We start from the raw sequence: 26,586 nt of genomic DNA, 5'->3' as shown, positions 1-26,586 counted from the left end.
TTAATTTCACTTCCCAAGAGGAGCTGCCCTCATGGTGCAATCTATTTAAACAGCTCTTGACCTATTTGTTCCTACCATCTTCCCTGGTATTTGCTGCTGTAAGAGCTCACCTGGGACAACATATTCTATTTTCTACAATATCCAATCACCAAACTTCACACTTCTTACAAATGTGTGTTACTACAGCGTGGTATGCTTAATCACAAAAGAAACCCTTCAGTATCTCACACACAGCAAAATCTAAACCAGGTTATGTTTTAGATTACTTTTGCTGAACCTGACACGAAACATGTTTATAAACAAAAGCAGTTTCAATACTGTGTAAGGAAGACTTCAACAAAACAGTACTCAGGTTCAAGATGGGGTATGGATTTTAACAACCATACTTTCCTCACTGAAGAAGACAATGAAGAGGCTAAAGGTATATTTTAAATGAAATTTCAAAAACAGGACTGCTCTTAGAAAAATAAATTACTATGGAAGGATAATAAAATATACTTCAGAATATGAATCTACAGAAACGCAATTTTTCATAACTTAAACACAAGGATATGGAAGGGGCAATGGAGGAGACACACAATTATATAATGGTATAGTGAAAACAAACCCTGCTATATATGTAAAGCTAACTCTGCTCCCACTAGTCATATTTAGCCTAATGTCCAAACCTAAATATAGTAATAATAAACAGAAATACTATATAGGTCTGTTCTAGGAGAATCCCATTACCTTACATTGAAAAACCAAGTCTATTTTAATGCAAGATTAAATAAGACTAGATTGCTACATAATTTCCCAAAGTACCAATGCAGAACATAAACAACATGTGGACATTTTAACAATGAACAGATGACATTGACAGAGCTCTGTGCTGCTTAACGCAGAAACACTTTCATATATGTACCGCCTTTACCTGAAAGGCCTTGAATGTTTCGGGAGTGCAAGATAAATACTAAAAACACCAATATAACTGACTTGGATGTAAATAAGAAAATTTACCATTCTACCGAAAACTGTGGAAAAAAACAAGTGCATTGTGGTAAGATGCTGTCCACACCCCTTTATCAGAAATGTGATTATAACCCTTATAGCAACTGCTAAAGGAAAAAGCACTAGTACAACACACTCAAAATTACACAACATTTTAAGAAAGGAACAGAAAAATATTATTGTAAACAAAGTGCAATGCATTGTAAGTAGAAAAAGAAAATAAAATCAAGATATGTTATTAGGTTTTAAAAATTCATCAATATGCTTTTCAATCAATATTCTAGAAATTTCAGATTAAACCCCTACGTACAAGTATATTTAAACAGTCAAATCACATCATGGGGAAAAAAAAATTCTTCTCCCTAAATATATACACAATTCTGAATACAAAGGGGATAACCTTGAAATGAATGAAATTAGTTGAAATACATTTCCTGGCACTAACAGAAGGCTTTTGTCCTAGGGGAAATGTGGACAGCATAGCACCTGGTGAGATTTCTTTGGTGGCTTGCCACCTCAAAGGGTGAGGGAAGCATCCCTCAGAAATTTGGTACCAAAAGACAGAGGTGGGCCTAACTTTCTTTTTTGCTATGGAATCTGCTGCTATTGCTACATAAGCTTGACTTAAATAAGCATTAGTAGTAGTAGCAGTATTCTGGCAGGCTTTCAAATTTTTCCTGACAAAAGAAAAATCTACTTGTAACTGTTTATATTCCAGTAAAAGATTAAAATATTTTCTTTTAAGAAAAAAACACTTCTGGCAGAAAAAAGTTGCTTTATTTGACAATTAATTAAATTAAAGATTTCAGAACAACAAAATTTGACAATTTCTATGAAAGAAAATTAACAAATCTTGGTGGAAAAACTATGAAAATTAAAGACATGGGACAATGTAGCAGCATATTTCTAAGTATAACACCAAGGCATGAGCTATATTAGCATTCAGAAACCAAACTTCTTTCCTATTGCTAATAACAACCACGGTGAAACAAAGCTTTCCTGCTTCACCCTTAAAATACTTCTAGTGTTACTCATAAAAATACAAACCTATTAAAAAATATTGCATGCATAGTATGAAAATTGATTTCTAAATAATTGTATAAGACATAAATAGCTCTAATGAAGAATTTGTACAAATTAGTTTTCAGATTTCTCTAACAGAAACAAAACCCCCAAGACTCCTTATGGCAGAAAAAAAAAGGTTTTAGAAGTAAAAAGTTGATGTAATTTAGAAAATACCAGAAAGAATCAGACATTTTTATTCAAACCATTTAAACTGCATTTAATAACACAGAACTTACTTAAACATGATCTTTTCCCAGCTGTGCTTGCACCTCCTGAACACAAATTTCCACCTCGATGGACCAGCTCAAGTTCCAAGTTTGTTCTGTAAAAAAAAGTAACAGTATTGAATAGAAAAACATTATTCAAGCTTCTATAAAATAAATAAATCATGACGAACTCCCAACATACACTAAATAAAAGAATACTGTGAACCAATCTTTAGTGTTAAATACTGCCAAACTACAGCTCAGAATAAAACAAACTTTATCAAGATACTGTCATATGATTTTAAATACTGTATTAACATAGTACTGTATTGAATTGTGAGGAATGTTAATTCTGTGCTTTATTCTGTATGCACACAGTATAATAAGGGAATTTATGTGCAAATCTGGGAAGACAATATACAGATTGGCTAACTTTCAGTCAATCATATATGTTTAAAAAGCGTTCTCTTTATTGGCAGAGCTTTTGTTTCACTTTAAACAACCAGAAAGTACAATGCATATGGCATCAACTAAGTATGAATACAGTCTAAATTATAATTAAACCACTACCCTTTATAGATAGGTCAGTTAATAAAAGCCTTGGAGGTTAATTCTGAATGAAATGCTATTCCACTGCAGCTCATTAGTATGAAAGAGGAGTTGTGTCACTGAATCTCTGCATGTCACAGTGATGCTTTCTTTCTTGGTATTATTGTAATCTGATACTTAGGCACCAATTGTTTAGGCCAAATGTGATCATTTTGTTTACTTTTGGAATTGTATGTTTCACTACTGCATTATCTTTTACTCTCAAGATTTGGAGTAAACAATTTATGTTCTATTCTCTGAGAGCCTGTTTTAGTATGTCAGCATGCATTCTAAAAATCAAAATAAAGGAATATAATTCTATTATTCTGAAGTGTTGTTTTGCTAATTCAATCCAAACTGCAAATCTCTTTCTAAACATATTTTGTGCTTTAATGAAAAATGAAACTATTTTAGGTTCGATATAATGTGACTGAATCCATATTAAAATTTATTCCAGAATTTTAGGCACATAACATATCCAAGCTAAGAACATCCCCCCCATACATTTAAGAAGACACTATGGGATGACTTTTATTCAAAACAAATTATTTTTAAGAATTTCAGCTTCATCAACTTGAAAGAATAATACATTTTGATATGCAGTGTTTGTTAAGATACTTTCCTGTGTTTTTAAAATAGCAACATTTCTGAATATTCCTATCCCTAAATTTTCAGCTTATGCCATCCATTTCTGAAGGAATGCTTTAATCCTCTCTACTCAGAAAAGGCAATTTAACATTGATAATGTGCCTGCTCAGAGCTCCATCTGGTTGCTGCTGATAAGGGCATCTGTGTGACAGGGGAATTTTCCACTCTTCAGGCGATTTGCAGTGCTCACTGAACTTCTGAAAATCTACCAGCAAGGAAGCAGGGACAGGGATTTCATATTAGTGGACAAAATAGCAACTGTAGATCAGCATGTGCTAGCTCATCATGGGAATATGAAGGAAATCACTGTATTTTATTTCTGTGAACCTTCTGATAACTAATTTGAAGAACAAAATCAGTGACAGTCTTCCACAAAAACAGTAATAATTAAGATTTAAATCAAAAAGACTTCCTGAATGTTTAAGAATAATTTTCTAGATCTACAATTTTGTATTTCCCTTTCACCAAGGCATATGTGCCAATTTACAAAACAAACCACAGGGACAATTCTGAAAAATACCTCTTGTTGGTACATATGAGGTGTCATATAGTACTTTTTACTATAAGGAATATAAGGGAAGTTATTTCTGTAATCATATACTCTGTTCACATATACAATACCAACTCTCACCTCCCACAGTTCTTCATTGTCCCCAGCTCCTCAAAGGCAGCACCTTATAGCTCAGCTTTCTTGGAAATGTAAGTATTAACCTTTTCCTTCATTATGTCTCTTTCAAAACATAACTTGGCATAAAAATGCACAGTAGAGAAAGCATCTTCTGTGAAAATGAACACTTGTCCTTCAGCAAATATCCTACATCAGGTACGGACCTCAATAATTTTTGAAGACCAGTGTATCTCCCCCCTAATTTGAGCTCCCTTCTGCCTTGAGGATCTGTGTACCCTCTGCCCTTTACTGAAGAAAAGTAATGAAGAAAAACTGGGGGCAACTGATAGAAGTGTGGAGCACAGAGTGGTCTCTGAAAGAATCCTTTGCTATCTCAGACTCCTCAACATGAAGGAAAGAGAATGAGAAAGAAAATCTATACAAGTGTCTTCTTTTCCTGTCTAGAAATCTCAGCATCATTCACTGGAGCAAAAAATTTTGTAGAACACTGCCTTTATCCTCCTCATTCACAGAAAAAACCCTGAGAAAATAGATTTCTCTCAACTGTCCTGACTCCTGATTAAACCCAGGAGTTTTTACTACTTCATCCCTTCTTGGGGGCTTTTATTAAAGGAATGTATTGGTGGTGGGAAGGGTGATTTTGTATTTCTGAGAATTCATACCAGGACAGGGTAGAGGGAAGTAAAAATGCAGTGTCCTTTCCAGAAAGGGAATATATTTGGCTAGACTTGCTCTTCCTGCTGGGACAGAAGAAACATACTAAGCACTATCATTTTTGTCACTTCAGTTTACAAATACTACCCATACATGGAAAAACCCCAGATATTGAGACACAGATTCAGAAGGAAAGAACACACGGCTCTCACATTAATCTATACATAGCTGATAGAAAACCCAAAAGGTTTGTTTGCACAGCCAACAAAAGCATGAAACCTACTGCTATGCAATACATAAACAGTCCTCCAAGATACTGCCACAAATTAGTCTTCAATGCTTTGAGTGTGGAACTATTAAAATTAAAGCTAGGCACACGTGATTTGGGATTGACACCCTACACTAATCTCATAAATGCCAGCAAAGACAAGGAGGAATGCACGAAAAGGGTACAAATTTAACAAGATATGACTGTTGGGAAAACAGGAGGTAGCCAAGGAGCTGCTGTTCCAGCTGTGCACACAAGTCTGGATGCCAAGACCTAGAATGCCTCTTTTGCTACGAAAACACAGCAGCTAGCCCTCCCACGAGGTGGCAAAGAGTTCTTTTGTTGTTTTTTTTCTCTGCTACTGGTGACATATGCCTGGGCAAGCAAAAATGAAGAAAAGTAAGTTCCTTTTTTCCTGAAAGAGAAAGAATAACCTGCAGCAACTGGCTACATATAGTTTCACATTCCCATTACAGCATGTGATAATCCACTGCAAAGCTGGCATTCAGCTGTAAACTAGCATCTTTGAGGACAGGAGATGATGTCATTTTCTGATTGAAAATGGAACATTACTTATAAGAAGATTAAAAGCATTTAATTCACATGGAAATAGATGGAGGTAATCAAAATATCATTGTATTCAAATGCTCATTTACACAAGGTTTAAATACCAGGAAAAACTTCAGGAGCTGTAGAAGGTCTGACCAAAACCAATTAAATGCTTCAGAACACCTGGAACTAGAAATGCTCAAAGATTACTGGTTGCTAAGGGACAGAAGGGTATCATTATCTCAAGAACAACTCTGGATGGAAATAAGAAAGGAACAGGTTAAATGACAGGAATAACTTATAGAAAGTAAATTACTTCAGTACGTAATTTTAATTGTGGACAGTGCGTAGTTTCATTATTTAAAATTAAACACATAGTAAAATCATACAAAGAAACTCTTCTAGTTTGGAAGATGATGTACAGATTTATTTCCATAAATACAAACTGGAAACTTATATTAAAATGTCTATTTAAAAGTTTAACTTTTTTTAACCCTATAGTTCTTATGCAATTATCAAGTAGTAGAAGCATGTAAATCTGGATTGCTGCACTGAAAAGCAAGAAAGATTAACCACCTTGAAGCTAATCTGCCAGGTTCCCTCATTAGAGATCTTATGATTTATAGTAACAATAGAGAAGGCTGGATCCAACACCTGAAATTCCTCAAACATGCATAAATGGAAAATTGGTGACACAAGTCTAACAGGAAGAGGTCACAAGGGGTACAAGTGATATATCCTAATCTTAGTGGTCAACCACGATTTCTCTCTCCAGCAGTGCAAACAGCAATGAAATGCTGTTCTAGTTTGAGGTATTTTTAACTCTTTGAGTGAAAACAAATCTTGAGCTCTGTGTGTAAATATAAATGTAATATATAGATATATTTAAAATATGTTTAAATAGCAATTTAAAAGTTATATAACACTGTACCCAGAAAAACCACCATTTTTGTATCTTAAATGCCATGGTTACAGGTAATCATACTTTGATATGTGTAATATTAATTTTGAGTTCCTTGTATTTTTGGGAGGGTATTTAATTGTATTGATCAAACATGTAATTGCTAAAAATCCCAATGTTACTTATCCTCGTATAGCATATACCACTTAAAATATGGAATCATCCTTTAACTTGCTATGTATAGAATTTCATAGCTCGTCTGTATCAGTTAAAATACTCAGAAAGAATACAGATAGTGTTTCTTTTAATAGAATAATACAACAATCCAAGTTGGAGGAGACTTCTGGAGATTAGATGGTCTAACCTTCTGTGAAAAGCAGAACCTTAGATTTGATTGCCCAGAGTCCTGCTGAGTCAAGCCTTGAATATTTCCACTGCTTATATACTAAGACACTCAGCAATCAGAGTTTATGAAACTGCAACAAAAAAATGCTACTCAATGGCATCACTTCTATGCTTGCAGATTCTCTGCAGTCAGCACCTTCCCTGCAGGCCTCAGTAAATCAGAGTTTAGAAAATTATTTTCTTAATGAGTATTTCAAGTTCTTATGGGAAAACCTGGTATTACAGTAACTGTGAATAGATTAACCATTCAGAGTACCGTAAAATTAATTGTATAGGAGGGACTGATTTTCTTGGAGTGTGCATGTGACACTGACAGCTCTGAAACTACAGTCAAACATCACAAAGAAAATGCTGCTCATTTCAACACTTTGAGAAGTATAAAGACTACATGAAGAGAAATTCCTAGTTGCTGATGTAATAAAAAAAAAGCTCCTGCTGTGATCTTTTAAGTGAATAAAACTAATGTGTAGCAGAGAGATAAAAACACCTTATGATTGAAAAACTAGCAATATGGCAGAAAAAAAAATCTCAATCTGCAGAAGACAGAGTAGATTTGACAATTTGGGAAAGTAAAACAAGAAATGCAACATGAAAATTTTGATATATGGAAAGCAAAACCTTGAATTAAGAAGAAAACTAAAAAAGCATACAACACAGTGTTCTCTGGATTTTGTACCACTGCTGCACGTAGTAAAAACTAACTGAGAGGCACATGTTTTCATCTTGCATAATGCCTGTATATGAAAATCAGAAAATATAACCTTGATGTAGTGAGTATTCAAAAAGTCCTTTTTGGAGAGGATGAAATCTTTTTTAAATGCTTTTTTTTGAAGAAGAAAGCTATCTAGTGCCTAATACCATTAGTGAGGATTACAAAAGAAAAAATAGAAGAAGAAAAACATACCCACCTGGCTACAGAATACATAAACAGGAAATCATTGTCAGGTGATCCAGGAGTCTTACTATAATCTGTATACTTCTTCTGTGTGGTACTTTTTATATCTTTCATTACAGATTCCATTTCTTTACTGAGGTTGGTTTCAGACTATGAACAAAGATACAAAAGATTAGTTAATTTTACCTGAAGAAATGCAGCAGCTGATTGTAAAGAGTAGCAATTCCATATTTGTAAAACACGTTTGCAGGTTATGAAAAAATATGCATTAAAAGTCAGTATTCTGTCTCACAGAAGTGCCAGAATATTTTGGAAAGTTATTCTGATTTGTTCTGAATATGAAAACATAATTGTTTTGTCCATCTCCTAAGTTTAAGAATCTCAGTGCTTGTGCTATTTGAAAGTATATTTGCACTGTACAAGTAAAGAAAACCACAAAGCATCTCCATCAAGACTTGAAGGTAACAAAATTTAATATCATTTATTCTGTCATTCTGAGGACCTCATGAAGCTTTGTAACACATAAGCACCAGCAAATTGCTCTTTCTGTTAAATAGTCCATACCTTACGAAGTTCTTAAGAGAACTTTGTTTAAACAGCTTCCAGTTACAATTACTATTGCTATTTTTTCATTGCATGGAAATTATAAATATATTTTATATTACATTACTTCATTCTATGCAAATTATTATGGAGAAAACTGAAAGTGTACTCAATAAAAAAATTATATTAATCACATTTTGTCACAGCTTTCAACTGTTGATTTTTAGTAGGTATCACAGTAAATGGTCTAAGTTTCTTGATAAGAAAACAATAGTATGTTGTCTTCAATATCAGAAGAAAAGGAACTTTTCGAGGTTGCCAGGTTTCTAAAAGATCACAAATGCAATATAAAATAAAAACTGAAATGTAGAGGCAAATTAACAAGGATCTTTCTGCCTTACACTGATGCTTACTGGGAAAGTTCCCAGCTGCTCTTGAAGGTCTTCCACCTCTTGCACAAGGTCTTGCATGCACTTGTTACTATGACTTTGCCAAACACTTCTTTCCATATTGTTTCCAGGATAACAAGGAAGAACGCTGTTGGCAAACTGCCTACACAGGGGACAGGTAAATTCTCCTTTGTCCACTGAAAAACCCTGGAGGACTTGGTCATTCTAAAAGAAAAAAAAGAAGATGTAACTGAAATTTGCAAACAATCATAGTTTTTTTAGCTTGGTATTTCTGGTGTATAGCTAAAAAAACCCAAGTCTGAAACTTCAAACTGTAAAGAAAGAATAATTAGAACAGTTCCCCATTTTACTGATAAAGGTCTTAGCTACTAGAGACTGTCTTATAATCCTCCAACTCAATTAATTTTCCTGATTTTTAAGCACTCTCCATTGTCAACAATATCCCCATAATAAAGTAGAAAGACTTCAATGGATTATTTCCAACATTTCATGCCTGTTGTTTCTTTCTGACAATTCCTATAAAGTCTGAGACTCCAAGTACAGGCTGAAAAAAGCCTAATCAAGGAGCCATTGGCCAGCAGCATGAGAACCCTGATTATTTCTTGTATCACATGAAGGATGAAAGAATGGACACAGTTTGGAAAGTGAGGACGTGTCCTCAGTATTCCAGTTAACTGGCAAGAAACACTGCTTCAGCTTCATGAGTTGCCTCCATGGCTTCCCATGTTGATATCTAATTGTATTATGTAAAAAGAAATGTTTTATCCAAATGAACACAGGTCTATATAAATTATCTCAGTCCTAAACATGGTAGTAAATAGTCAAAATTATTATGCACTCATCTAGGTACTAGTAAAACATGCCAGATCAGAAGTTCACTTAAATAATCTAGAACCTTCAAGAATACAATTACATGGAGTAACAGTTTGTTTCAAGTTTAATAAAGAATTCACCAGAAAAATTACTTCAGAATTTATATGATGCAAAAAATCACTTTTCCAAAATTCTGTAAAGTGAGACTCTACCATGAAAGTCCAGATTTTGCTGCTACAGTACTTTATGAAATTTTTATGTTATTTTATATTTATCTTGATGACACAATTACTGCTGCAAGCAAATTTAAATTAATGTGGAAAAGAAAAATTCATCATGGGACCCAAGAAAGGTTGCACACCTCCTAGTTTCTTTAGAGGTTAAGTTTCACAGTATGAGCAATGCTGATACTAAAAATATAAGGAATTGCTTGTTAAAATACAAGGAAAAACTTGCACAGTTTTTCTCAAAATGAAAAAAAACCAACAAAAATTAAAAAAAAAAATCCCTAAACCACAAAAAACAAACTAACAAAAACCACAACCTCCCTTCCCCAGCAACCATTCCCCTCCCTCAAACAAACAAAACCCCATTAAAAGACCCACCAAACCCAAAACCTGAAGAATTATCCTGTAAGTAATCTTGAACAAAAATGCTGGTTAATATGAAACAAGAAGTCCTCATGTAGTTTTCATTTTTTTGCACTGGTTAATTTTGTACAAGATTTTTCTGATATATCAGAGTAACTGAAAACAAAGTACTTTCGTTAATGTCAAGATGCAGTAATAGAGTAAGTTAGTAAACTCTTGAAACATAATAAAAGCATTCTGTACATTCATACAAAACATTTAATTGATCTGAACAGCATAAATCCAATTGATTCCAGTTAAAGCCGCTCAGTTCCAAATAAACAACTATGATCTTCAGTTTTACTTACCCGTAAGGATTCCATGTAAGATTTGTGACAATCTATGTGTAAAGTGTGACCACAAGTTTGTACATAAACACCTCCTTCCCAGCCTATTGACACTGCTTGTAGGCAGGAACTCTAAAGCAAAGCAACAACAGTAAGAAAAAACAACGATTGTATATAAAGCTAAAAAAGTGTTTACCAAAACTTCAAGATTTACAAGATAGACAGATTTTTATTAGCATACTACCTAAGTAAAAGATATCCTGAGGAAATAAAGAAAGAAATCCATTTTATAAAAAGTGTTAATTTATACTGACTGACATGGCTGCTACTATGCCATTCTTTCCAATAGTTAAGTTAAACTTCTGCAGTTCTTGTCACTTAAGATAACAATTTCTTTAAAGAATCTCTTGTATTACTTCATGAAGGTGGGTCTAACTCCAACAGCTGTTCCAATAGCAGAAGTTATCCCATTTACAAGGGCAATATACTGTTCCAACACATTTCATTCAGTTATGTAGATAACCAAAATAACAATACCACAGCTATATAATTAAATGACAATCTGTTATTAAAATTCAGTGTAAACACTTAGGGGTTTTAATGAGTTGTTGAACAGCATCATATATAACTCATTATAATTGGAAAAGAAAACAAACACTTGTTTAGGGAACTTAGTTGTATATTAGGTTTGTTTTGAAAACATTGGCCTTATTGGAAGACTGCACTTACAGCTCACAGTTCCAAAAAAGTTACCCACTGGTATTTTTTTTTTTCAGAAAATAATGACCTGAAGAAACAATCACCTCTGGCAAATTTATAAGGAACTGTAGAAAATTCTTTTGCAGAATATCTAACTAGAGTTAGTCTAAGTATTAAATCTTCATTTCTCAAAAATGCCATACACAGACTGAAATGTACATTCTGGTTATACATTTAAAGAACAGAGAAAGATTTATGGCTACCAGAATTGGAAAATAATTTTTAATGTACACTGACCCTACAAAGGTCTTAATGCATGATGTGATATCAGAATACTATAAATAACTCTGAGATATATATATATATATATATATGTATATATATATATATATATATGGGGGCTTTTTAAATTTTTTTTCCTGCATGTGAGCTGGAAACCAAAGCAAAATTACAAATTTTTGCTATGGGATATCCTCCTGTTTACCACGCCTCAATCTGTCATTCACAATGTGCTGTGAGCCTCTCAGGCCATGAAATAAGAAAGACCTTCTCCTACTGGCTCCTGCATGATTTAGTAGACTGCAGTATTAATAATGTTGTATGATATACCTAGCTAAGCCCCAGAGAAGTAATATTTCATTCAGAAAAATCATTATTTGCTGCATATATCTAATGATGCTACTGAGTAGCATTTGTAAAAGAATTTAACAAAACCAACCAAACAAGAAAATAACCTCAAAGTCTTAGCCAGAAAGGCTTTACTCTATTATTCTTGAGCTCAGAAATAAAGGAGAGTCCAAAGCAAGCTACAGGCTTGGGATGGAGCACACCTATATCAAACTATTGGCTACACAGAGTACTGTGTGATTCTGAAAACAGTCCTATCAATTCAGTATCTGAAATTTTATCTCCTAATCTTTAGTCATACCTCTCCATATTAAAAATAATCCCTTTCAATGATTTTTCCTTTAATGGCGAGAACTCTACTCCCGGACAGCCAGCATCAAATTCCAGCTAAGAAAGTGCAAGACAGAAGAAGTGATCTGTTTTGCCCCATCTCTATACAGCATGTAGCTTTTGAATGGCATTTTTGTTGATTTTTTTTTACTCTAGCAGAATAAGCTAGATCATATTTCATAACTTAAAATTTTTACATCTAAGTGGTATTATTCACTTGCCTCCCAGAATCTATTAGAGGAAGGACACTTGTTGGAGAGGACACAGTTGATAAACAAAAGGACTTCTTAATTCTTAGCTCAGCCTGAACAAGACACGCAAGACACTAGCAGATGTTTCCAGTTTTATGTCCGAAACAATCTAAGGATTAGTTCTTTCATGCAGAGACATTTTTTTTTTAGCACAATATTGACCTGAAAATGTGAAAGGAAAAATAGCTAATTCAGCTGATGTTTGAAACAGGACTGGAATTTTTGAAAGTAGGATGCATTTGCTCATTGCATTACGGTGCATGTTAGACTAATCTGTTGGTAGTGTTACTGCACAGAAAGGGAAATACACACTTCAGTAAGATCAAGTTTTTGGTAACATTTTGATTGGAACTCCTTCCACTTGTAGTATTTGAACACGTAAAAATAAAGCTCCACTTCAGCACTACTTCAAAGCTTTTTATTACTTCAGCAGGAAAAACTATTAATTAACTATCTGAAACACTAAACCAGTATCATCAATGTCAAAAGAAGAAAAGATTGTCCACAGGCTTATTCTCAGCTAAAAAATCGTTTGTTAGAAAACAATTTTTTGTTTAGGTCTTTTGGAGTTTCACTCTCCAGCAAGGAAATGCATGATATCTTCCTAAGAATAAGATGTTTTCTGAAAAGATTGACCCATTTTTAGGACTGTATCAGAACAATTATGAATTTTCTCCTTTCCATCCACTCATATTCCCCTTTCTCTGTAGTGGCTCAGAAATCTGTTACAGATTCAAGCAACTCTTTCCACTTCCTTTGTGCTTCCAAAATACCTTGGCTACAGGAGAACTGGTGTTCACTTAGACAATGAACCCAAATTTCAATTGTGTGGTCACATTGGGTTGTGAAATACCTTCTTTTAGGGCGTGTCTGCATGGATGTTCATTGACTGTGTAGCCTGTGGATACACTAGATGCCTATCACCACAAATGTGACTGGGGAAAACCAGAAACTATTTAAAAATAAGAACCCTATGAAATGTAAACACTTCAGAATGACTGCAACATGAAAAAGCATTCTCTAAATGTAGAAATGAAACTAGGAGAACTCTAAGTTCTAATTTTATTTATCTTCTCACATACAAATTTTTCTTAAGTGGTGGTCTTGTTCACATGAAATGCTTACATCTTTGAAGTATCGCTGTAGGGTTGTCAGCCTCACGTCGTGCAGCGCCGCGCAGGTATCCCAGGGGTAGATCTGCTCCTCTTCAGTAGTTGGGAGTCTCTTTGGCTCAGTGCTGTTGCGGCATTGCCCCAACACTGTGTGAAGAAAAGCAGCAATACACAGGCAATGGGTAACAACAGGCTGAACAATTAAGAAAACAATCAGGCATTTTTGGTTTGTAACTATAATGCACTTTGTTGATGTTAAAAAGTAAAAACTTACTAAAGAATCTAAATACTGAAAGTTGCTCTTTTGCACTTCTACATTATATACACAGATATTATATATATATATATATACACATATATACAAACACCTATTATCACCTATGTCCACTAACACTTGTATCTATGTATGCAGACACACTGATGGCTGTTTAATTTTCTTTTCCTTCCAATACTGATTTTCCTGCAGGTCTGTAGTCCTGCAGTGCACTGATGCATTTGCAAAAGCTAATAGAAAGCAGGAGGGAATTAAACTGTTTGTTCTTTCCCCAAACTTTTAAAAGTTCCTTATGTGTCTCACAGAGGAACATCCACAAAAAAAATGGGAAACCCTGTGCTTCCAGACTTCACGAGACACAAAAGGATTTATGCACACATGCTAAAAGCTGCAGAAACACTGCTTTTCCTACAAGCCACACATTCATACCTGAGGATGCTTGTAACAGTACAACTAGCCCTGTAGGTCTGTCTTCAGTAGAAGGGCCACTTTGTCCACAAATAACACAGTCATATATTGCCTCAGAAACATGCTGTTCAGATGTAGCTACCTCCATGGCAACATCAGCATCTGGTGATTCTAAAAACAAATAAGAAATTTGATATTAAACAGAAGTAAAGAAATCAAATTGAGGATTTCCATCCAAGGAGGTCGAATCCATCTGCACTGAGGTAGTGATGAAAAACTACAAAATAATTTCTCTAGTTTATCTACATCTAAAACATTGTCAGTTGTTTAAAAGTAACCTTTCTGCTTCCAAGAAAGACACATACAAAATGAAGTATATGGTTTTCCATAGGCGAAATTACTCCCTGTGGAATTAAATGTTTCATCTGAGTTTTGTATTAAACTTGATTTATTTAAAACTTCTATAAAACAGAGAACTAACTTCTATTTCATTAGATACTATACTGAAAAGCTGGAACATAGAGAGATCGAGGGCAACAATATGACACTCAAGTAAAACCAGATTTGCTCACAGCTGACTGAAACAACCATTTGAAGGAAAAATGACTATCTGTTTTTTTAATGGTCCACACTGCTACTTCCTAGGAGCTACTTCTAGGAGCTGGGCCTTATTAACGTGCAGCTCTGAAGTATCAAAGCCACTGCACTTGAGGTAGCTTCAATCACAAGACAGTTGGTGGTGCTGATTTCAGGGCAAGCCACTTTATGCTAGGTTACAGTCAAAGAAAGAATTCTTTATTGGTTTGAATGAAAAGCACCTTAGGACTAAATGATCCACTCCTGGCTGCTCAGGAACACATAAAGCCAGCCTCTTAATCTAGAACATGTGGGTTCTTTGTGTCTTTACTAGAACATAATTTTTCTAAAGGAAAACACTTCCTCCCTACCTTCAACCATACCCCTTTTCCCTCTGATTAAGTAGGCTGAGGTACTGGATAGAGAATCCAAAAACCTTGAGTACAGCAACAGTCTGCATGCAGAATTGCTTTTAGGAGAACTTCTGTCTTCTGAAAGTCTACTACAAGTTTGGCACAGAAGGCTGCTGCCATAAGGAGAGGCCTGTTGGGTGCCAGGCAGAATACTTCTTCGCTATAAACAGTTCCATGCAATGCTATTGCTCACAGGGCTGAATCAAAAAGATGTTCTAGTAAGTACTGATTTCATAGTCAGTTATTGAGGGTCATATAAAAATGAACCTTGATCTTCACTGACGTACAGTTGTTAATATTGTACACATGTCTGTCACCATCTAGTGGCAGCCAGATGTACAATGAAATAAAAAGCACAATGCATCAATTGCAAATGTCTAAAACATCCATGGAATTTAGAAACAAATGGTAGGGAGGGAAGTAAACACTTTCTATATTTAACATCACCTCATAATTGTATAATGCATGATCATGTACACCTATGTATCAAATGCAAGAAATGACAAGGACTAGAGTTTCAGCTTCTTTTTCCCTCTTTTTCTAAAATATTATCAATATAATAGAAAATAAGCAACCAAAATATGCTACATTTTTCAGAAGTGTAGAAAGAAAATACGATGTATCAATCTGATTTTGAGCAATTTAATGGAAGTCATCAAAATCTGTCAATATTTAATTTACAAAATAACATTCATTCATCCTAAATTGCATATTTTAACCAGAAAGAAAAAAACCCCAGAACTTAGGATTTAAAAGGTGTTTAAATTCAGTTCAATATATGCAATTTATACTTTTATTGTCTATGAGGAACAGGCACATAAAAATCAGGCTAATTTAATTTTAGAACTCAATGATTAAGTGCATGCTTCCTTCACAACTACTTAGATGTAGATGTAGCCAGGCTACTCTGGCAAATAAACTTTCAAGGAAAGTAAGCTACTAGCTAGCACCAAGGAAGACTTCCTAATAAAATAATTTGCACCTGAACTAGTAAAAGAACAGGATATTGGAAAGAAATTAAAATCTCAAATAAGTAAGAATACCAGAAAAACTGTAACCAAAGAAAACCTGTCACTTCTTTTTGAATTGACTCTGATAAACCTCAATTGTTCACTTAAACTAGCTCCAAAGATTTAACCTATTTGATTTCATAGATTTGTCCTTTGCAATGATGTCAGTGTGTGAAGAAGGAGCCAATGAAAAATACAAGGTAAGTCCCATGGTACTGCTATCAGTTCACCAGGTTTCTGTCATGAGATTTGCCTTCTGTTGTAGTACACCTCATCCCCTCACAGTCGGTTCTTTTCTTTGTCCTTAGGAATTATCTCACATATCTGAATAAATACGAACCTTAAAACACTGAAGGAGGATAGACAAATTTAAACTGTGACAAAAATTCAGGGAACAGAGTTTTAAAAAAGTTAATTATTTTGCTTTAGTATAGTATCTATAGTATAGATGATATAGATTTGTACCAATAGAAGTAGAGACACAAAGTTACAGAAACCTAGCACTTCCTACCTCCTAACAAATTACTGATCCATCTGCTAAAAGCTAGCATATTGATGGACTGCAGAATGCATTGCTACCTGAATTTAATTTCATTTCTATTCTCCAGAGCTAAGGATGAATTCTATTATTTCCTCTACCCAGCAAACCCCAAAACCAAAAGGGCTTTGTAAACACAGAAAATATAGTTCACAATCTCCACTAACTGTAGTCAACATTTGTCCTGCTGTACACATTGTGTCAAAGTGGCCCCTTGGTATCAAAGCAACCATTAGTATGCTAATATTCTTTGCCCTGACCCAGCATATATATTCTCAAGAGATCAGTACCTAATTTATTTTTCTATCTGGGTTGAGAAGATTGAGTGTTAGGAAATATATGTCACCTTGCATTAAAACTCTGCGCTTCTTTTTAAATCTAACTAAGGAATGTTTCATGAAGGACAAAATGACATCCTGCTAAGACACACATTGTCAGAAAGACATAAAAGATCATTTGCATACCGATCAGGATACATTACAAAAATTTAAAAATCACACTGGCCACTTCAGAGACATGAAAACATGAAAAAATCGAAGGAATGGAAGATATCTTAGCATTTGTAATTAACAACTTAACCAAATTACAGATTTTCAATATGACAAGTAGTTCAGCAGTGGCCTGGGACAGATCATACTTTGTTTTTATAAAATTCAGACAGATCTTTACAAATACAACTGTAATTTGTTAAAGGCTACTATGAACCTAGACTCGAGTGGTTTTGTTTTGTTCTTATCAAGTTCCTTCTGAAGGTTATGAAGTTTCAAAAATGTCTTGCACAGAGTTCCACATCACAAGATAAACCATGGCCTCACCCTCTCAAAGAGCTCAGAGGAGCTGTAACCAGGAGCAGGAAGGCCTCTGGAGCTGAAACCAACACCACACTTTTCACTCTCTAGACAGTCCCTCAGACACCTCAAGAGCTCTCTTTGCTGTTCTTAGAACACTTTTCTTGGTTTATTTTTCTCCTTTTTTTGTTTATCCTGCAGTCAAAGAGCTAAAGACAGCACAGTGGATGATGCTGTTCTATCCTAGTTCATTAACATAACTGTTTCTAAATTTCACCTAATTACTTCCAGGCAAGCTTGAATGCCAATGCAGTTCTGCAGATGTCACAGAATATAAATAGAAAGTAACAGGGGGCACAAATGGAAAGTGCTACATAATTGGATTTTTTTTCTACAGTAACTATGCGAAAGAAAATGCCAACCTTTATTTTGAGAATCTCAGATGAATTTGTGTATGTCAAGTCAAATAAATAAATTCTACTAGTAGAACGAGACACTTTTAATATTGAATAATTAACATGTAATTGGGTAACTTCCTTTTAAGCCATGTTCAATGCAATGGCAGCATCCCAACAACCAAAGAGGAATACCTCAGGGGATTAACAGTGCCTCTGTGCACTTTATTAAACACTTTAGAAACTAAGAAGTATATGGGTTATAATAAAATAACCTTTAAGCTTTGGCTTTTCTCCATGATTCCTATCTCCTCCTTTATTTTTGGAGTATTTCCAATCTTCTATACTGTCAATAGAAAGGTATTATGAAGTTTTTAAATGCTATGCCCCAAACCAATGACAACAGTTCTCACATTTTAGCAATGAATCACATCTACTTTTCATAGCTAAAGTTTTAAGAGGTGATAATGACATATAAATTTGCCCAAATGACACCAACTGAAACAGTGACAAAACAAAGGAGCTGATACTTCACCATCGTTGCATTTTTGACAGTATTATTGCTGTTAGAAGAAGTGAACAAAATCAAGAAATAAATATACTGCTGTGCTTCAATCTATAAGAAAACTAATAGGTAACAGAGTTTGTGTGAGAGGGGAATGAATTCTTACAGATTTCAGTATGAAAGGTTTTTTTTTTATTTTCAAACAGCTATTTCAGCACTGATATGCTATGATTCAGGGTAAACTTATGAATTACATAAAAGTAGCTTTAAACTGAATCACTCCAGAAAGGCCAGTTTCAAAATTCTTACTGTGTCTTGTGTTTTAGTTTTTTGCAAAATAGTTTTTTGCAACATTTTCAGTAATTTTCTGTATCATATAGAGACTGCATTCACAACTAATCAAACCACTTAGATTCTAAAACCTGAAGATAATATTCCTAACAAAAATGAAGCTGAATTTTGAAACGAACTCCATGAACTATAATGGTATATGAAGTTACCTTCTGAGAACTATTTTAATGCCAGTCAGAACATAGTACTAAACATATGGACAATAGTACTACATCAGTGTATTTTCATAACAAAGTCAGAAAATGGAATGACGACATAGAAGACACTGAAAACAGTTAGTGAAAATTCAAAGTAATTATTAGTTAACACAATGCCTGGAATTCTATTAAATTGTTGCCAAATGTCTTTATATAGAATTAACTTTATGGAAATGTTGTTCAATAAGTTGATTCTATCCAGGGCTGTACATGATCTGGTATAACTGACAACAAACACTACATTTTATATTGAGGCATCTGAAGTTATTAATTCTTTAAATACCAAGAAGCAAGTGATTTAAATCTTGCATGCCCAAGAAATTTTTAATGCACAATCATAAACACAAAGACCCAGGTCTGCCTACCTGAGAATTTAATATTAATTAACTAAAAGCTAAGTGTTCAGTCCTTCACAAAAATAAATGCTGTGTAATTTATTGATTTAGCTACCATGATTCATCCACAAATCAAAGCAGTTATCTTAAAACATAGCTTATAAAACTTATGCATGGAAATATCTTATGCACATTTATGTATATATGCAAATATAGCTATATAGCTATTGACAGGTACATGTATATCCATATCTATCTATCTATATATATAGATACTCACACATCTGATTTCATATATAAACATCATCAATTTCAAAGTTGTGATATGAAGAATTCAAAATATAAGTGACTGACGAATCAAAGTTTCCCAGTTACTTCCAATTAGCCATAACTATATAAAGACTTAATTTTTAATAAGGAGAACTACAAGGTTCTTCTTCCCTTCTTCCTTACTTCAATGAATAGATGACAAACAAATAGCTGCCATTTAATGAGGCTGACTTACAATACAAAGTTCACAGATGAAAATTAGAGTATTGCACACCCTCCAAACATATCATATATAGAGTGATTAATTTCATAGAGTTTTAGTCAGTCTGGGTTGGACAGGATATTAAAGATCTTCAAGTTCCAACCTTCCTTGCCTGCTGTGGGCAGGGACATATTCCACTAGACCAGGTCACTCACAGCCCCATCCAAGATTGCTAAGGCAGTCAAAACCTTAATAAGTATAAATGAATAAATCTTCTCACCAACCTATGAACTGAAGGGAATTGAAAAATTTCAAAAGACAGACTTTTCCATCAAATACAGTTGTCAAAATATTTCTAACCAATGCTCAAACTTAAATCAAAACTTCACAGCAGATGATACTTGATGGAAGGTGGGGGAAGACTGCTTTTTCAGAAGTGCTAATTTTCTGTGAAGTGACCCAAACGACAAAAATATTTTCCATTCCTCAGCTGAACACAAACTAGCCAGCATTCTGCACCTCTACACAGGAGAATCTGAAAGAACTCATCCTCAAGAAAAACAAGACCTGATTGTGCTGTAAAGCCAGTATTTGAAACAGAATACAATGTTATCACTTATATCAACTGAGGTGATCTAAAAATTATGTTTTCCTTAGATCCATAAACACATTTAAAAGGCAGAATGTTCACCTTATTGAACTTTGAGGCTCTATGGAGAAATAATCTTAAATTTTATTACTACAGATTAAAGAAAAATACAATCTTAAAAAGGCAAACTAATTTGGGGACATTTTATATTAAACATAAGTACTTTAAAACATATCACACATTGATCATTTAATGTACTGTATATTAACAAAAACTAGGAATAAATTTATATCCTACACATTTAATCTATTCTTTAGCAATTATGTATTCAGTAATATCTGTCACATAATCAAAGTTAAACTCTCTAAGAAGTATAAAGTTAACAAGTAGATACAAAAGTAGAATCTGAGGGGAAGGTTTCCTGTTTGGTTAGAGTAGTTGATGGTTGGGGCTTTTTTGTGTGTGTCTTTGTTTTTTACACTGAGTAGAAACCTTAATACTAATGTGGAAGACATAAAAGCAAGCAGCCAACCACACAAAAACTTACCAACATCCATGGCAGTTTCCATGAAGCTTTTCTGCCTCGAGGCAAATTCGGCCAACAGCTTCTGCTGCCTTTCTCTAGCCTTCTGTCGTCTGTGTGAAAGAAGGGGGAAGAAGAAAAAATAAGCATACATAATGGAGCAAAGAAAAACCTTTTAAATGTCAAGCTGATTACAATTACCACCTGAAACAGTATCATTCCAAATTAAGGTTGATAAAAAGGAATCATTTCCAATCCTAAAAAAGGAATCTTTTGCTTTTCTAAAGCAGACTTTTTAAAGAAATTTGCATTACTTGTGTTGTTTGAATCTGAAAAAACGGAAAATCCTGTCCTAAAACATCCTTCAAGGGTGTTCACCAGAGGATCTTTTAACAGATTAAGTCATACCATCACAAGAAAAGGAACCCAAGACCTTAGTCTTGAACCTTTTTTATCTGTTACACATGGGGAACAAACAAGAGAGCAATGTTATTTGTACAAAAATGAGTACTTCTGTGAAAAAACAACATTTGCAAGTTAATAATAATAACAATAATAAAAGCCTACCTCACTCCCTTTTGATATCATGATGGCATGAGAAACAATTATGAATAATTTATTTTCTAGGTAAGCCTCCTCACAGTGGTTCCTTCTCCCCCACTTCCACCCAAGATACTGGTCACCAACAGCTTTTATACTGGGATTTAAAGAACCTTGAGATTGCATTCAGATTAAAAGCCCTTATCTCCCTGAAGCCAAGCTGACTTCACTAACTTTTCCTCATTGTTAATCACAGCTCTGGATTTATAAATGAAAAACATCAGAGACTTACTCTTGTCTATCCTATTTAAACTGTATCAGTGACCTGTAGAAGGCTGCATGACCAGCTATAAAACTACCTGTATAAATATATACTGCAGTGGGTAGAGGAATACTGATGGGATGTAAAAAAATAAAGACTACAGACATTCATTTTCTTTACTTTGACATGAATTTACAAATAGAGGAAATGGGAGAGTAGAAGTGGGAGAACCAAACAAAAGCCCTACACCACAACTGCTCATCACACAGAAAATGCCCTCAGCTGCAGGGGTTTACACAGCACCTCCCCAGTGCAGCTACAGAAGCTTTAGCAGAGCTACAAATTCTGTGCATCAGCATTTACTGTGCACTTTTTCCACTGCTCAGAGATGATTCAGATAACTAATATGGGCTTTAAAAACATCACTTGGCATCTGATACCATGATGGGTGAGTGCTCTTTAGTCTCAAGCACTGTCTGATTATCAGCGTCCTGGCACAGGAACTGGCATGCATGGGCCCAAATCAGCTCACATAGTATAACCTGTCATCCTGAGGTGACTTGCTTATAAGTCAAAGCTTCTAACTTGTTTTCTTAAAGGCATCTGAAAGACCCAAATATCTCTGCACATTTATCTGCTACATTGTACAGTCACCATTTCTCAAAATAACTTCTATTTACAACATCACTAAGATACATTATTCTGAGGATCAGACCAGAACATTCATTAGACTTGATTTTATTTATTTCTCCCTGGAAATTTCTCAATAAACACCTTGACTAAAAGCAGAGTGACTGTAAATAGATGCATTTAATAAGAAGACATAAACAAACTCTGACAGATTCAGTACAGCTCAGTAATTTTCCATGATGGCCCATGGGAATATGACACTGAAACTGAAAAAATACTGCAAGCAGCTGAAGCTTGCTTCTAGTTCTGTACTTCAGTTTCTATGGCAACAATCCATTGCCTGAGTGATGCCATTATATGTTGAAGTAAGCTAAAAAAGGTGATTGCTTAACGTTCTCAGTCTGCTCAGTCTTCACTGATACAAAACTGGAATTGAAGGGAAAAATTAAACAATTGAAACAGTAAATATTATAGCCTGGCTTTATGAACATTGTCATTCCATGGGTTTAGTCATTTCAGTTATAACATTGTCCTTCAATAAACATCATGGGTCCACCAATACCATTATAAATTTGAGAAGAAGACAGTTATCACTCAGAACAACAAAAAATGTGAAACATTTATTTTTACCATTGCTTTAACCCCCAAACTTAACTAAAAACTTAGCGTGCCTCCCACAGATCCTTGAAAATATCACATCCTTTTACAGAGGGAAAGGAATGACCTTACCCTTTACTACATGAAAAGTTACTTGTTTCATCCATGTCCCTGCTTCTCCTGTAAATAAATCTAGCACTACTGAGTACCCCATTAATGATTATGTGCCCAAGATATAGTTGTTTTATCTAAAGCAGCTATTCACTCTTTTTCTGATTAGCAATTTTACATGCTAAACCTTGACTATTTCTCTCATTAAATGAACTATTACAAGTAATGTTGAAAACTAAACAATTAAATAAACACTACCAAGACAAAAATAATTTTACTTTGTAAAGCATGTAACATACAAATATATTAAATCTATTTGCCATATTCTTATGTCTAATTTTCCAGTGTAGGACTTGGACGAAACAGAGAGATTATAATGAAAAATTTATTTTCAAACAAATAAAAATAGCAGAAAAATAAAAGTAATCCAGAAACCAACTGAGTCAGATGACTGCACTTCTCTACTCAAATTTCTAGATCCATAACTACATACTCTGGTTATATAAACCCTTCAAAATACTGCATGAACATGTACTCAATTGTCTTCTTGTCCATTCCAGCCTGTGCTCTCTACTTCAACTACTGTGGTAAGTACTCTGACCTGAATTCCCCACTTTCTACTCACTTTCTCACTGTCCACTCCCTTCACACCCCATGTTCCAGCTTTTTGCAGGAGCCAAGTGTCAGTCTCTTCCCACTCCAGCCACCTCTTCTTTGCAGCTCAGTCTATGACATCCCCCAAACATCAGTATCTCTCATACCCTCCAGACATTTGCATTCCTATTCTGCATTCTTCTTCTCCTACCAGCTCTCTAGACCCCATTCTTCCCCACTGAGATTTTCACAAAAATCTGTGTCTTTTCATTTGCTACTCTTCTCTGAGTAATTTTGTCCTGACAACCCAGTTCCCCATACAACTTTGTAACATCTTTCCATTATCAACTCATCACTTGCCCTGGCATCTTCTTTTTTTCCCAGTGGTACACTGACCACAAGGTTCCTCCTTCCATCCCAGTTTCAACACTCCCCCTGGCATTTCTAGTTTCCACCTCTTTGTCAGCTCTAGTTGCCATCCCCTAGCTAATTCCTCTTCCATAGGACTCTCATGCCAATACAACATTCGCTGAAAGCCAAGAGAAGCAGGGCCTCTGCATTCAGTTTCAACACTGCTAATAATCTGGTGACTTTCAGGACCCATTATTAAACTCAAACTTAAAACTGTCCAAACTTTAAAAAAAATAAAATAAAAATTCAGCCCTAAACAGATATCTGCCATGTGAGTTTCCACACCACATAGTAAGAAAATACAAATTTCTTCTTTTTTTTTCTGGACAAGAATTACAAAAAAAATTAAAGTACTTCTAAAATTGAATGGGTCAGGCAAGCAAAAAAAAAAGGTAGAATTACTAAACCCATATATAGTAAACAAGACCCCAAAACAATTATGGTGTGATGTGTGCCTGTGAATGAAAAGACAATACAAATAAAAATTCTAACTTCCCTTCAGGTTAAGCCACAAAAGCTAACACAATCTTAATTCTACACCTTTGTATGTATGTGTTTTATAAATGGCAACATAAAGGGTGAGCATGTATATCACAAGAAATTATTATTAAAACTTTCTAATTTAAAGATCTAAAAGAGCAAGGTACAAATTCTTCCTCAGTACCCATGTAAATAATGTATATTCAAATCACTTAAAGAGAACTGTAATATTATGACTTACTCTTTTAATATGTAATTCATACAAAATCCTAAAGATAAATCAACTGATGCACAACATACACTGTCCTACTGCCCCTTTATCTTGTTATTAATGTTACCTTTCTTCTTTATCCAAAGTTTTCTTCTCTGCAGAACTAATCTTTTTTGGTGGTACAGGAGGTGTCACCTTCTTGCAGATCTCCTCAATTATACGTTTATTCAATCTGCTCTGCACAGCAGCTTTCAGTAAAATTCTTTCTACTGCCGTCATTCCATCTCCATGAGAGTATCTTGGAATTTCTGGGTGGATTAAAACATTCACATCATCCAGCCATGGGGGATAGTAAGAGTTTTGTTTTCCTGAGAGTTTGTGATGCAATTTAATCAGCAAAGACAGTATGCTTTCTTTGACTTCTAGAATGGCTGTGGTTAACTGTGGAGTTGCACCAGGTGCTGACCACTTCATCGACGTTTTGGGCCGAACCACCTGATTTGCCTCGCTGGTGTTCCGATTGATGATCTCCTGAAATTTCTTTCTACGTTCTGCGACCAAACTGAACACTTGAGCTGTCCCTGAGTTCTTGGGAAAAAATTATCATGATTAATTTTCAAAAATACAAGTATAAACAGCACACATTTCTAAAACTAGGGAAAATATTTGAAGCTAGGAAGAAAAATAAACTGAAACTTAAAGATTCTTCACTCCCAAAATGTATTGAAAATTAGGATAGCAAAATACTAAACTTGCATATTGTATTTTTGTACAGGTCTGTTACATGCAACTACATAAAAAGCCAAGTACTAAAGGCAAATATCCATACCAAAGCAACTAACAACTGGTTTTACTGTAGTCTAACTTACAATTCTATTATCCAAATATTTCCTTAGTTTTTCTAGAATAGTAATAATTTCAGTATCTTTATGCCATTTAAATACCTTTATTCAAGTCTACTGAGCACTGTTGCACAATGTAACTCATTATAACACACAGGTGAATACAGGTGAGCCCACACATCCCCATGGGCATTGAGCATTTTATCTGGACTAATTAGGTAAGACCCAGAAGCCACATACTCCTGTTAGCTAGCAGAACTTACTATCCAGGGCATTGTGAGCATGAGTGCAGTTACACTAATGACAGAGCCCATTTAGATCTATCTTGTACTACTCTTGCTTGCAGTACCAAATTAAGGATACATATACTGAATCCACAGACATTTCTTCAAGGATTTGAACATGAAATTCAGCACTCTAACATCTTACCCTCTCCTCCTCAGAAGGCTGGGCAATTAAGAGACATCAAATATAAAAACAGGATTCTGACCATCATCTCACCTACCTTCTTTAGGTTTTAATCTATCCTACTTTAGATTTTGTCTATTTTTCTGACACGAACATGCGAAAGAAATATCCATTGTATTTCACTACATCTGGCACACAGTAATCTGAAGTGCTGTATACAATAGATAGAAAACCAACACTGACACAGAGATTCTATCATCTACTGGCTACAAATCTTTCAGGATCCCACCATTTACATATTCCTTTGTTTTCACAACAACAACAAATTGCTATTAATCATTTCAAAAACACTTTCAATTACCTAGGCTCAAGAAAGCTAGGACTATTCTACATTATTAAATGTTAGTAGTATCTTGGCAAGATCAAACAGGCCTAAACACAAAGCTCAAGCAGTAAGCTACCAACAGCATTTTATATTTGATAGGAGGCTTTTATTTCCAAATACATATTAAAAATGTAAAGGCATTTCATTGCTTAAAATTCTACCCCCTAAGATTACCATCAAGAACATGAAAAAAGCATGAGCCCTGGTAATATGAACTAAAAGGAAATTCAGGAAAATTAGAAG

At 34.6% G+C, this 26,586-nt stretch overlaps 1 protein-coding gene across 5 annotated transcripts in view; it reads right to left on the bottom strand.

Annotated features, from left to right (window-relative positions):
* Positions 1–26,586, bottom strand: part of UBR3 (ubiquitin protein ligase E3 component n-recognin 3) — a 104,195-nt gene that overhangs the window by 30,810 nt on the left and 46,799 nt on the right. For 3 of the 5 annotated variants that reach the window (XM_058840580.1, XM_058840583.1, XM_058840585.1), the window contains 8 exons: positions 24,836–25,296; positions 20,897–20,985; positions 14,202–14,351; positions 13,512–13,645; positions 10,501–10,611; positions 8,742–8,954; positions 7,811–7,947; positions 2,292–2,377 (listed from right to left, as the gene is read on the bottom strand). In XM_058840580.1, the coding sequence (XP_058696563.1) occupies positions 2,292–2,377; positions 7,811–7,947; positions 8,742–8,954; positions 10,501–10,611; positions 13,512–13,645; positions 14,202–14,351; positions 20,897–20,985; positions 24,836–25,296 (1,381 nt within the window). The remainder of the gene's footprint in view (positions 1–2,291; positions 2,378–7,810; positions 7,948–8,741; positions 8,955–10,500; positions 10,612–13,511; positions 13,646–14,201; positions 14,352–20,896; positions 20,986–24,835; positions 25,297–26,586) is intronic. The other 2 variants (XM_058840582.1, XM_058840584.1) reach the window with 1 other exon arrangement.

The sequence above is a fragment of the Poecile atricapillus genome, chromosome 5, assembly GCF_030490865.1.
Source record: "Poecile atricapillus isolate bPoeAtr1 chromosome 5, bPoeAtr1.hap1, whole genome shotgun sequence".
Classification (NCBI taxonomy): Eukaryota; Metazoa; Chordata; class Aves; order Passeriformes; family Paridae; genus Poecile; species Poecile atricapillus.
The sequence above is the reverse complement of the archived record's forward strand: the minus strand, read 5'-3'. Positions and strand labels throughout refer to the sequence as shown.